Source organism: Rhinolophus ferrumequinum, chromosome 12 (genome assembly GCF_004115265.2).
Source record: "Rhinolophus ferrumequinum isolate MPI-CBG mRhiFer1 chromosome 12, mRhiFer1_v1.p, whole genome shotgun sequence".
NCBI classification, from domain to species: Eukaryota; Metazoa; Chordata; class Mammalia; order Chiroptera; family Rhinolophidae; genus Rhinolophus; species Rhinolophus ferrumequinum.
The window spans coordinates 32,920,656-32,934,701 of NC_046295.1; the positions used below are offsets into that span (position 1 = coordinate 32,920,656).

General features: G+C 43.6%; 1 protein-coding gene across 1 annotated transcript in view; it reads left to right on the forward strand.

Moving 5' to 3' along the window:
• Positions 1-606: 606 nt before the first annotated feature.
• LOC117031516 (histone-arginine methyltransferase CARM1-like) overlaps positions 607-14,046 on the forward strand; it is a 223,458-nt gene continuing 210,018 nt past the window's right edge. Inside the window, exon 1 of the mRNA XM_033122012.1 lies at positions 607-784. Within this exon, the coding sequence (XP_032977903.1) occupies positions 607-784 (178 nt within the window). The remainder of the gene's footprint in view (positions 785-14,046) is intronic.

The following is a 14,046-nucleotide window of genomic DNA, read 5'->3' on the forward strand; positions in this document are numbered from 1 at the left end:
GAGCCAGTTTTCAATGCCGAATTAGGAGAGGGGAGGCTAGAGTGGTCCTTGGGCCCAGACAACTGCACGAAGCCCCAGGCTTCCACACCGCCTCGCTGCCGCTGTCGGGATCCTGTCACTAAGGAAGGAGCTCGGGGAACGGCTGCTTCCCCGTAGGCGAGTCGCCCCCGAACCGCCGTGAGTGCCCACCCAGCGCAGAGCCGGAGCCACGGCCGGTTCCAAACCGACGTTCGCGGCCGCAGAGCGGTCGGGCCGAACAGCAGGTGTCACCCTTCTGCTTCCAAACCCCAACCGTCTCCAGGTGCGTCGCGCACTCTCCAAACTTGAGTGTTCTCAGATGCTGCCCCGCGAGGCAGTTAGGCCCACGTGCGCATCCGCCGCGCGCCCCGCGAGATGCGTGTGGGCGGTCCGCGTGGCCGGGGGGGTCGGGGGGCGGTCAGCAGGTGTCCGAGAAGTCGGCGGGCGTTTTCCCGAGCGAGGACTGAACTTGCAGCGGAGGTGAGGAAGGTGGTAGCGCTGCCAAGTTCCTCCCCTTCCCTCGGCAGTTTCTCCCGGCCCAGGGCGCGGAGGAGGCGCCGCCAGGCTTCGGGCCGCGGCGCGCGCACCATGGCCACGGCCCCCGCGCCGGCCCGGGTCCCCGCGCGGCTGTCCTACCGCGTGCAGCTGCGCTTCGTGACCGAGGAGCAGCTCTTCGCGGCTGGGCCGCTGTCACCCCCCAACCCGCAACCTCTGTGGCTGGAGGTGCACCCGGCCGGGGAGGAGGCGGACGCGACAGTGACAGACGGTGAAGTACTAGTAGCAGCCCCTGCGCGCTCGTCCCGAGTCCCGCTCGGAGGCTGCGGCCCGTGCGCGCGTGGAGGGTGCAGCGGTGTGGAAGGGCCGTGTGTGAGCTCGGGGCGCGGGTACAGGGCGCGGGCGCGCACTCCCCGGGGCTCTGCGCACGTGTGCACCCCGACAGCCCGCTGAGGGGAGCCGCGGGGCCACCTCCCTGCCCCAAAAGGCCCCAATCGCTCCCCTTGGGTCTTTATTGCTCTTGGAGAACTTGGAAGCCGAGGGCAGACAGGCCCTAAGTTTTAACCTAGGTCCGAAGTGAGATCCGGAGAAGGGAGGCGCGAGTTGTTTTTGTTGTTGTTGTTGTGGTTTTTTTGGGGGGGTTGGGGGGTACTCGTCCTCAGCAGCAGAGCAGGACAGGAACCGATGTCCTTTTACTTTCAGGCCTGCGCGCTGCTCGTCCCCTCTCTGCCTTACAGCTGCACCTGGAGCTTTCTGGGGGCAAAGTGAGAGGTGTAGGGAGGACTGAGAGACTGTCGCGGCCAATGTAGCGTCTACTAGGCATTACTTTTTGGTTCAAAAGGTGACCTTTAGCAAAGACGTGCAAGTGCAATCCTCTGGGTTCTTACAGCCACGGGTATGCTAAGGGAATCCTTCTAATCTGTGTGGGATCTCCTACCTTTTTTGAGAATTCGAGGAAATCTGTAGCTCCTGGCCCTTGGAAGTGCTCATACTTGCATGCCAACTCTGCATGTAAATACGAGGGACTCACACCTCCTCCCCACAGTTCCTATGAAAGACCCCTTTCTAGTTAAGTGTTGGCAACAGAGCCCTAGGCAGCTGTGAGTCTCCAAAGACTCCTGGGGTCTCTTCTCACCCTAACTTCTAAGATTCTGAGCTCTGCGCTGCGGTTTGGTTACAGTGGGAATTACAAATAACTCAAAGGTACTTCCTATTGCTCTTCAGTAATAAATAGAATACATATTCACTGCTGTATCTCCAAGGCCTTAGAACAGACTCAGGCACATAGTAGGCGCTTGGTGCTTATTGTGGAATGAAAGAAAGCCTTGAGATGTGTCTTCTCCCCTTAGGCTGGAATGGGGAGATTTGAGTCTTTAAAAAAGTATCAAATACCATTCGACTAGTGTCTTAAGAAGCTTGAGGCTTGGCAAGGGATCAAAAGCCTTACTCAGCAACTCATCGATTTCTCTTTTGGATGCAAGAGGGATAAAGGAGTAGCTTTCAGTGATTCCCCTGGGAGTTCTGAAACCCAAGGTGCCAGAAAAAGAGTTCCGTTTGTCTGTTATGGTAATTTTGTTTAATATGCAGCCATACACAGGGAGAAACAAAAGAGCAGATTTGAGATTTACACACTAGTTGGTGTCCTATGAATTTCTTTCCCACAAATGTGCATTAAGAAATATCTGATGTTCAAGGTGACTGAAGTTGTAGACTCCCCAATGCATTCCCCAATGCCTGGTCTATGAAGATATAATTGTCTTGCGTAGAGCAGTAAGCTTTTCCTCAATGCAGTAAGTTGAATCTAGAGAGGACCACTAGAAAGAATAATTAAAGCTAAGGCAGACAGTCATTGTCATTGTCATCAGATTGTAACTAAATTCCTCCGGAAAGATTCGCTAACAAGGAAGCAAAGAACTCACTCTCTTAATAGCTTGAGTCCCAAAATGCCTTCTATATATGATTGCGGTTATTAAAGCTTACTACTCTTCTATGGAGAGTTCTGGGAAAGTAACTATTCTGGAGGTCTGTGTGTTTTTTGTTGGTGGTGGTGGTGGTGTTTTTAGTAGCTCATTTTATTCTGTGACCTACTAAGCCGCTGTGGATGGTGACCAGGCAGCGCAAGCTTAAAAACAAATTCTAGTAAACTATTAGAAGAAAGATTCTGATGTACTCAAATATTGTAGATTTAGTAGCAGAATTTTGAATGGGGAGGAAAGCTCCTGGTGATGAAGATTGGCCCAAAGTCTTTAATGGACTTTAAGGACGGGCCTAAGCAATGTACCTTTAGAAAATTGTAGTTTCTTAGCTGACATTAGGATTAGTTGATAAACAAGTGTACTCTGGAGTAACACTGACTGGATTCAAATTCTGGCATTGTTTATTAGCTGTGCTGCATTTAGCAAATTATTCTCCCTATTTAAGCATCGTTTTTTTCATCTATAAAATAAGGATGATAATACCTATGTCATGTTATTAGATAATGCATACACCATGTCTGGTACAATGCCTGGCATATATTAAGAGGTCAATAAGTGTTCACTATTATTAATAATATTTATATTCTATCCCCCCAAAACAGTGTCCGCAGGCTGTTCTGAAGGATAGCTAGGCTGTAGTCTCAAGATGTTCTAAGTAAGACTTAATTAAATCTGGTAATAACTTGGAAAAATTGAATCATCTTTTAGATTCCCAATTGCAATAGCTTGTGTAAAGAATGGGATAGAACAAGACAAATCAGTTTATTTTAAAACCCTCTAGTGTTAACAGTGATTTTATGAAGGGAACACACCAGGTGATCCGGCAAATAATGCGCTCCAGCTTGTGAATTCTGGGGAGACATTCATTCATTTATTCTTTCCTTAACTATGTCTTGAGTCTTTATCCTACCAGGAGCCTGCCTGAAACATGTTTAATTCATCCTCCTGTCCCCAGAACATTCCACAATGCCTAGTACACACAAGGCATCAATAAATGTTTCTTGAGTGAATCAGTGATTTAAATCAAGACTTTTAAAATCTTGCTAAAATAAAACTTAAAATACTGAGCACTAAGTACAGAATCTGAGTTGCCCCCAAATGATTAAGACACTGACTTTACTTACAGTCTAGAGAGACGGTTTAAAGTACAGTGTATTAATGCAAAATTTGAGGTAAAGTGTGGTCCACAAATGAGATGACTGTCATTGCAAAGTTAGTTTGTCACTCACCGCTCCCAAGAGGAGGGGGCACACCACACCGTGGGTGGGGGCAAAGGGAGAAGCACCAGAATTGGTCATGAGGCAGAAGGAGAGGGGGAACTGTGGGCAGGAGCCTTCCCTGTGCTCTCTGGGGCAAGGAATGGGGGAGGCAGGGTAAGCAGACTTAGCATGGCGAGCTTGAATAATTTCAGTGGGCTCTGGGGTGTAGGGTCTGTCCGAGTTGTTCGGTATGTGGTCGTGGGGTGATTAGGACAGTGGATAGTGGCCTCAGTATCAGAGCCCAGTAAAGTTGGTGGTTGGGTGTCGGCTCTGGGTTGGTTGGTATTTGAAAAGTGTGCTCGGAGGTGAGTTGTTTGCTGTCTCTAGGATTGGCTAACCTGGGAGGGCCAGTCTCTCCAGGGTCAGCAAGTTCCCCAGTGTCAAAGCATCAGAAGGCAGAAAGTAAAAGACATGGTTGATACCAGGGAAAATCAGAATACATACAAGGGAATTAGTATGTAGGGTAGGAGTGGGTGTCTGCTGGGCGTGGAGGGCAGCTGCAGGTAGGAAGGACCTGTGCATCAGGACTTGAGTTCAGGGGATGGGAAAAAATGGATATTGTTTTCATACTTCAAGCGTATGAAAAAACTGGAAAATGGAGGGGAAACAAAAAATGGGTGATGGATGGGCCTGCTTCTTTCCTTCCCTTTCTTCAAGCTCTCTGAAAGCCCGGTCCTTGGGGGCCGGAGGAAACAAGAGCTGAGATTGTAACACACACAGGCTAAAGGTAGAATTGGTCTCCAGGAGAGAAGAGAGAACATTTATTCCCATTCTCGGTTTACAGTGGTCTTGTAATTAATCCTGAAGTGTTAGGAAAATATATAAATAAACCACATAGATACTCAAGTATAAAAATGTAGTGGTTTTGTCCCTGAGGTGTTATAAAAGGACTCAAGGATTTTTGTTCCCTAGTATTTGCTTATCTCATTAGAAGAGGGGGAAAAAAGCAGAAGAAAGAGAAAAACATCCTCAGTATCACATGGGAATTTTAACCTTCCTTTATTAAATTTTGTGAAAACAGTAAGTTGAGGCCTATGGACATAATCCTGAAGTCATACAACATAAGCATTCATTATGTTTTATTCATCAAATATTTGTGGAACACATGCTCTGTGCTAATCACCGTGCAAGCAGTAAATGAGCTGGATAAGGACCCATCTTTATCGAACTAGTGTTTTAATTGGGGGAGGCGAATAGCCAAAGACACAGCAAGGTAATTTCAGATTGAGATAAATGTTTTGAAGAAAATGAACAGAATGAAAAAAAGTTGAGAAATAAAGAGGGAGGCCAGTTTAGAGAGAGGGGTCAGGGAAGGCCTCTGAGGAAGTAATACAGTGGTACCTCGGTGTTTGAACATCTCCGTTGATGAACGTTTCGGTTTCTGAATGCCTTAAATTTTATGAATCTATGGTATCATTAGTAAAATTCATGCTAAATTTGTAGTTTTAGGGGTTGATTTAAAAGGTCTGGAATGGATTAATCCGTTTTGCATTACTTTCTATGGGGAAACCATGCCTTGGTTTTCGAATGTTTCAGGACTTGAACAGTCTTCCGGGACGGATTACGTTTGAAAACCGAGGTACCACTGTATTAGATCTGATGCAGGAAGGATGAAAGGAGCCAGCTAAGCCAGATGGGGGTTGGGGGGAATATTACAGGCAGAAAGAATGGCAGGTAAAAAGTCTCTGAGGCTAGAAGGACTTAGTGTATTTGAGATGTCCAGTGTAGCTAACGCTTGTTAAGAGAGAGTTGTGAGTTTTGTGCGTTAAAGTTTCGCTTATCAAGCATAACAAGCAACCTCTAAAGTCGGTGAGTTAAAACAACTAATGTATAGTGCTCCCGTACTCTGGGTTAGCAACCAGGCAAGGGCTTGGCTGGGTGATTCTTTCGCTCCTTCTAGCGTCTTCTAGCATCGACTGAAGTTGTTCATTGGCACTCAGCTGTTGGCCAACTTGGTGTGAGAGAGCCAAGGAAGCTTCATTCACCTGAGCTGGCGTCTGGGCAGGTATGATGGCTAATTTTTCGTGTCAATTTTGGTGGGCCAGGTGCCCAGCTATTTGGTCGGATATTCTGGATGTTTCTGTGAGGGCATTTTTAGATGAGATTAACATTTAAATTGGTGACTTTGAGTAAAGTAGATTACTCTCCGGAATGTGGGTGGGCCTCACCTAATTAGTTGAAGGCGCTAATAGAACAAAGACGGATCGTCCCCGAGTAAGAAAGAATTCTGCCAACTGGTGGCCTCAGGACTTGAACTGCAATATTGGCTCTTCCCTGAGTCTTCACCTTGCCAGCCTCCATAATTGTGTGAGCCCATTCTTTGAAGTAAATCACTTTCTATATAGATACACGCCCTCTGGGTGCTGTTTCTCCGGAGAGTCTTGACTAATACATTGGAGATGACTCAAAGACTAGGGCTGTCAGTGGGTCTCACCCCTGGGACCTCTCCAGGTAGTGTGGCTTCCTCCTGCATGTTTCTTCATACCATGGACTTCTGTAGAGAGTCATGGTTCCAAGCGGGAGTTTTCCAGCAGACAGAGCAGGAGCTGCATTATTTTTTGTGACGCTCCCGGGGAAATCCATTCACGTCACCTGTGTCATACTCTATTGGCCAAAGCAGTTACAAGTCTGCCCAGGTTCAAGGAGAGAGGATGTAGACCACTTTTCTTTATGGGAGGAGGGTCAAAGAACTTGGGGACAATGTTTTAAAACTGCCAGTTAGAACCAGATCATATAGGACGTAATTCATTCTCTCTTTTTCTCTCTCTCTCACTCCGCCCTCCCGCTCCCCCTTTCCCTCCCTCTCCCTCTTCCCTCCTTCTCCTTCCCTCCCTCTTTCTTTCGGAAGGGCCGTAATAACAGCCCTCGTCATCCTTGTTGCTGAAAAAGCTCATCACAGAGCCTGGGTTTTGATGTGCACCACAATAAACTTCCTGATTCTTCCCTCCTAAATTGAACTTGCTCCCTACCCCAAAAGGAAAAAAACGATGCAGGTCTACCACTTTGGGGGAGCAGCCCAGAAAACCCCTTCTTTGCAGGCAGGCAGACCAGGAGGTAGGAGGAGAGGTGGCTGCCTGGGCAGGGTCCTGTCCGTCTCCTAAAGACATGAGTCAGAGAACCCCAGGCGGACAGTGGGTAGGGAGAGAGGCTGGCTAGAATTGTTACTGGGGCACAGTATGTCTCAGCGGGGCCCGAATAGCATTTGTGCTGGGACTTTCTTCCTGGTGAGAGACATTGCACCCTGGTCCCTTAGCAGTAAATGCCAGCAACCCCCATTCTCGTACCCTAGTTGCTGTGACAATGAAGAACCACCTTTATGCATGTTAGTGAAACTCCTTTTACATGGACAGAGGAGAGTGGAAACATGCAGAATCCCTTCCACTGCCCCACGACGCCCAACCAATAATCACAAACTTATAATACTCTCAGACTTCTCCATCCAAACTATCTGAAAAATACTTCATAGATCTTTGGCACAGTAGTCCCTCTCCCAAACAGAAGACTACTCCTTATATTCGGAGTGAAAACCCACCATGCTACCATTTAACCCAGCAACTATTTAGATGTTGTTGCACTGAAGAGTTGTGAATGCACATGAAATACAGTTAGAATCCTGCCAAGTAACTTCTCTGAAATATAGTCAGAATCCTGCCAGCTAACTTCTTTTTCTTATTTTTATTTTACCAAGAGCAATGTTTTCATGATGGCTTTATAGCTTTCCAAGAAAGATATTTAATGCAATTCAGCTGAGACTCGCAGCTAGCCCCGAGTTTGTGCTCCAGCATCATGGGACACATCAGCAAAGAGAAAGCCTTTCCTTCCTCTGTCACGCAGTAATGGTACCTCGAGTAGATGACAAATGGGAAACCGTCCAAGGCCCTTGTGTATTTGAGTCTAAAGACAGCAGAAGTGAAAAGAGATGAAAAGACTTGTTTTCCTCGTCAAATAAAGACCCCTTAAGATCATTTTCTACCCCTGTTTTCAATAGTTGTAGCAAGATGTGGTCTGTATTCAGCGCTGATGAATAAATTGGGGCAACGACAGGCAATCCACCGATTAACACTTTCCGTCCGTGACACTGGGAAGAGAAAAGAGGCATGGAGATTTTGTGAGTAAATTGTAGACAGCATAACTGTCCCTTCATTTTCAGAGTTAGTCCTCGAAACAAAGAGGTTATTGAGACAAGAAAATATCACTGACGTGTTTGTGCTTTGTGTTGTGACTGGCCGCAGGACATTTGAAATAAACCGTTACTTTAAAGATGAGGTTCATAACTGTACCAGATTAGAACCGTCCTGAGGATGAAAATCCCTCTTGACCTCTTCCGCCCTCGGCTTAGGTCATAGATGATGAGCACTTTTACCCCTGTGGGTTTGAGACGGAAGTGCCGCGTTGGGTGCATTTTGTCATTCGTATGCCCTCCTCCCAGGACTTTCCTCCCGTAGTAGTTCCTAGGGCTTGGCGGCTTTCCCCACACCCCTCAGTTTCCTCTCCCTCTACCCAGGGTTTCAACCAGAAGATTTTTTCTGGATAAAAGGTTTCCCCAGTGTATTAGCATTTTGATAGGAGAGAAATTCTCCCCTCAGAGGAATGACTTTACATTCTTGAATAAGCTCCTTTTTTCAGGTCTGAGAGATCCTTGGACATCCCAGATCACTTTCTGAGTGTTACAGTTACCTTAATTTAGCTAAGCTATTCCTGCATGCTAGCTGCTAGACACCTCGTCTCTAGCCTCACATAACCTGAGGGTCGATAATATTGACATTATTTTATTGGTCCATTTTGTCCCATGTATATTGTCCTCAAAACTTGACTGCTTCCGCCTTTGCGAGATGCCTTCTAGTGTTAGTTAACCAGCCTGTAGCCCATGGTAAACCTGGACTTCTAGCTACAAACCCAAAGTTGGATTTGCCTATGGAGTAAGGAGACATTGCTCATCCTTTGGAGGAAGGTGGATCCTTCACTGAGCTTAGCAGTCTTAATGAGAATGTAGAGTGACTGACGGTATCGCTTTTGGCATATTTTAGACAGAATCGAGGTTTTTATACTCCAGGCCAGTCATCTCAATACAATTGTGTGATCCTTTTTTTGTGTTATTTTCTTCTCACCATGTTAGTCTCTGTTTTATGATTAGGCTGGCGAGGTGGTTGGATCAACCAGATCAGATCCCCCAGTTTACTAGCTTTGTGACCTTGGGCATGTTTACCGAACCTGCCTGAACCTTAGTTTTCTCTCCTGGAAGCTGAAATAATTTTTACCTCATAAAGTTATGGGAAAAACAGAATGATTAAACAACAAAAAGTTCAAAATGACTTCTGTTAAGTTTCCAAATAAGTACAATCGAAATGATCAAATAAAAATAAGGCAAACACATTTTACAAGCAGTTGTAAAGCAAAACTGCCACTTTTATGGAGCTGATATTCTTGTGCCATTCAGAAAACATGAGGAGATTTTGTGCTGGGCTCCCTACAGCACTGTTTGAAAAAAATATGTTTTGTGATTGTATCAAAATAGATTTTAGCAAACTATAATGGATTTATTGTGTATCGTTGTCTCTCACGTTCACAATATGTAATATCAACCTTCTGCTGAGGAACCTTTCCTCGGGGCATTTTTATGTGCTGTTCCTTGTGTTTGAGATGCTGTTTCATGCCCATATCCCCAAACCAGCCCTTTGTATATTTGGATCCTTCTCATCCGCCAGTTTAAAGTTTGAAAGTCACGTTTTCAGAAAGGACTTTCCATCATGCTAAGCACCTACTGTTCCTTCTGCAGCCACTGCCATTTATCTCAGCACTCTTGCTTTCATAGCAATTATCACAACCTGTAATGAGAAAATTTCTAAAAAATTATTTACTCTTGAACTGTAAAAATTTATTTACTCTTTATTTACTAAAATTGAAGTTGGACTCACAGGCGACAATTCACAAAGAGTATTTAATGAGAAACATTGAGAGGAAGGGAAGAGATTGGCCCAAATGCTTTTGACAATATGAGTGAGAAGGTTGAAGCATATTTTCCAATTAGAAATCATAAATGCATAAAGAGTAAAGGGCACTGGCCAGGTCAGGTGAAAGGGCTCTTCGAGCTATGCCTGTTCCGAATCTTATCATCGTGACATTGAGTTCCTGGTCAGTCTCTTTGCTAAGAAGGGTCAGAAGGTCTCCAATACTGTTTTGTTTTTAGCTATAGCTGGCTGATTGTTATCTCCTGGGGAATATAAGTGAAACTTGAGGCTATTATGATGACTTGTTTAACATGTTTTTTAAGCTTGTTTAACGTGTTTTTTTAATCAGAAATTGTATTTACTTACCATATATTTATTTTAGAAAATTGTATTTGATACCATGTTTCTTGTAGACAATTGAGTTTATTTACCTTGTTGTGTTGTATACAGCAGCACTGTGATGGATAGCTTACTAACTTTCTTCAGAAACTTTTTTCCTATCAGTCACATGAATTAATTTCATTTATTGATCCCTGCAATTCGTATTTATTGCACCAACCTATGAGCCAAGCATGGTTCAAGGCACTGGGGAAATAGCAGTGTATTAGTCATCCATCGTTTAGTGTAAAAAATAACCCCCAACTTAGTGGCTTAAAACAACACACATTGATTATCTCTGCTTCTGTGGTCAGGACTCGGGACCTGACATAGATAGGTCCTCTGCTCAGGCTGTAACCGGGGCTCTGCTTAGCGACGAGGTCTGATAGATTTGACTGGGTAAAGATTCCTTTCAAAGCCCACGTGTGTGTGTGTGTGTGTGTGTGTGTGTGTGTGTGCGCGCGTGCATGTGTGTGTGTGTGTGTGTGTGTGTGTGTTGGCGCAGTTCAGTTTATCAAGAGTTGTTCCCCAAGGACTTCAGTTCCTGGCTGGCAGTTCACTGGAGGTCATGTTCAGTTTCTTGGCACACAGGCCTGTGCAACATGGCGACTTGTTTCCTCAAAGCCAGAGAGAGAGAGAGCAACAGAGAGAGAGAGAGAAAGAGAGAGAGACAGAGAGACAGAGAGACAGAGAGCAAAATGAAAGTCTCGACCTTACGTAGCCTAATCTTGGAAGTAACATCCATGATTTTTGTTGCAGTTATTGGTCAGTAGGCCAGTCCACACCTGAGGGGAGAGGATTACATAATGGTATGAGCATTTGGAGGCAGGGATCACTGAGTCTGGCTGTCACAAGGAATGAACCCAACAAAGTCACCACTTTTACAGAGCGTACATTCGTGTACCATTGAGAAAGCTTCAGGATCTTTGGCTGGACTTCCTATAGGCCTGTTTGAGAAAAATGTATTTGTGCTTCTAACATAAATTATTAAACACCATGTGATGAAGCTTTCTTTCTCAAATTAGTTGTCAGATATATGTATAGTCCTGTCCTAAAACTCTCAGGGAGTTTGCAGTTAAATTGCAATACTAAAGCATGTGTGTAAATGTATATGACATCTCTGCAGAGCAGCACTGATTGATGAAACAAAAATAAGCTCCAGTGTGCTTTTGGCTTCTAGATCCTTTGGTCTACTAGATAGCTGGACAGAGGAGACCTCTATTTATGAAGAAGACAAATCCCATTGTGGTAACTTCTGTTTAATTTAATCATGACGTCACTCCTTTGTCTGGAATGCTTAGCTAGCTTTTCTTCTTTGCAGGCAAGAGATGGATGTATTGAAGATACATTTTGCCTTGTGTTTATGTTTAGACACTGAAGTACTTTTATTAAGTCACTCACAGGGGAGCCAGAGTGAGCTGCTGTTTCAAATACTAGAAATTAAACTGACGTTTTGTAGAGTGAAACAAAGAAGTTAGTACAAGATGGGAAAGGAAAAAGGGAGGAAGGAAGGAAGGAAAGAAGGAAGGAAGGGGAAAGTGAGGGAGAGAAGGAGGGAGGGCAGGAATAATGGAGGGAGAAGGGAAGTGAAGGGAATGAAGGAGGAAAGAAAGAGGAAAAGAAAGAAGGAAGGAAGGGAAGAGGAAAGGAAGCTGGACCCCTTACTATGGATCTGTTGCATCTTATGGGATAAACAACTGGTACCTCTACAGATACTGCTATTTTCTGTACTAGCCATGTTTTGTGGCTTTAAGTCATTATCTGAAACTGTCTCACAGACCTTGACATTTACACAGCCATGGGTTTAGAATTTATTTTTTTTAAAAGACATGGAGATAAATTCTTGACAGGCTTGAGAGAACAGCCATGTCTTAGATCTTGGCTATCGGAAAAATCAAAGATTAATGAAAATCCATAGATTAGAAAAAAGGAAAGGAAAGTGAATCTAAATTGTGTGTATTGCTCTTCGCCTAACTAAATCTGGCTAATGACACCACAGATCCTAAGGTATTTGCAAAGTAATGTGAGGTGCCCTGAGGCAGAATCTAGGAACTGGCCTAAGACACTCAGAGGCAGGAGCAGAGCTGAGACACAAACCGCTGTCAGAGGGCTGGCGTCTGAGCCTTCATAATGCTTCTTTGTGTTTGGAAAACAAAAGGTCTGTGTCATTGCTTCACGAGTTTCCTTTGGATAAAGCTTATTATTTTCCTTACAGGGAAACTCATTTCTGATTTCATATTTTTTTTCTGCCTCAGAGAAGAGAGTTTCTTGTCTACAGATGACAAATCCTGCAGGATATGAATTCTGTTTCCTTAGATTTTTTAGGAATATCAGATCGGAAGAGCAGAGAACATGTCAACCATAGGCAATGGATATTAATTTTCTAATCTGTAGAATAATAAGAGCTTCAGAAGAGACTGCGGTTCAGAGTGGTGGAATGAATCCATAGGCTCATGGGGCCAGTACATAAAAGAGGTGGGCTGGAGCTCAGCCTATCCAGTGCCCAGAGCAGCTCTCTGCCCCGAAGTCTCCTTAGAGAATATTTAGAATGCATTTTCTTAGACAACTTACATGAGTTTTATCTCTTGACTCTTAGGAATAGTTCTGATTTTTCTTTTTTCTTTACACGAGGGCTTTGTTTCATAAAGCTTTTGCTTACTTGATGTTCTGTTTGGAATTGTAGTATACATCTGATGTTGAAGCATTTCAGTAGTTCTCTTTCTTTGCATTTCCCCATATGCTGTTGTGGCCCTTCACTTTCAGGTTTGCGAGGTCAGGGTTTGTGTCTTAGTCATTTCTCTGTTTCTAGGAAGATGTACAGTCGGGCCTGCTTCTAGTGGGTATAGTTATTCAGCTCCTGGGACAGAAACTGTAACTTTTCCCTGGAAAATATGGATCTAGAACCCATCTCAGCTTCACTCAGCCATTATTACAATGAGCTAATTTTTCTGTAATCTTTTAAATTCATCGAGTCTCTCTTTTATTAGTTAATCTTGTTCCACTTGGGCAAATTCTTCTTATTCAGCACATATGCCTGAACTTTAAAATAAGAGTAATAATAACACGACAAGTTAACGGAAGCAGTTGAGCTAGTGTGCAATGTCTACTTCAACAAAGCACCATTTAGTGTTTTGTATATCATTTCCAAGTTTTCCCACTCTTTTTCTGCCTGTCTTTCTTAAATGTGTTTTTATGCTTTTAGTTAGTTCCGTTCACATGGGGCCAAACATATTTGCAATCTGTAGATAGCACCCACATTTCAAAATGGTCCTGGAATTTCTAACAAATCAAGTTCCTTAGAATGCTAGAGAAGATACTTTTCTCCATGTAATTTAGATCCCCCAAATAGGGATTTCATATCATTTGAAGCAGAATAGTAGCCTTTAAATAAACATTTTCCAAAACAGCATATTCTGTCATTGGCAAATAGAAGATTGTGAAATGTCATGGTCATTTTCATTTCTGATAATTATTCATTTACAATTATTTGAGTACTTTTCTGTGCCTGCACCATTATATCACCTTACCTGTAATCAAAAATAGCCAGCCACTTACGTTGTTAAGTAAGCATTTGGGGATTTGAAAAGAAAAACCACTTTGAAACAGAAATTAAAAATCAAGAACAGAAATGGACACAAACAAAAAGTCTAAAATAAGCGTTGATTAAATTCAGGAAAAACAGAAGAAATAGCCTAAATTACATTTAAAAAAATGAAGACTAATTTAAGAATTCCCTACGGAATAAGATATTCAAACAAAATCTTAGAGCATTGAAGAAAATCAGAAGACTACCAAGAGAAAAAAATACGAGATTAAAAAAGAAAAGAAAGAGTAAAAGAAAAAGGTATTTGAAATGAAATGTAGGCAAAGATGATTCAGTTAGGTATTACTGGAGTCCCTGAAAAAACATACAAAACAATGGACAGAATTAATATTTAAAACTATGTTTTTTTGTTTTTGTTTTTTAAACCT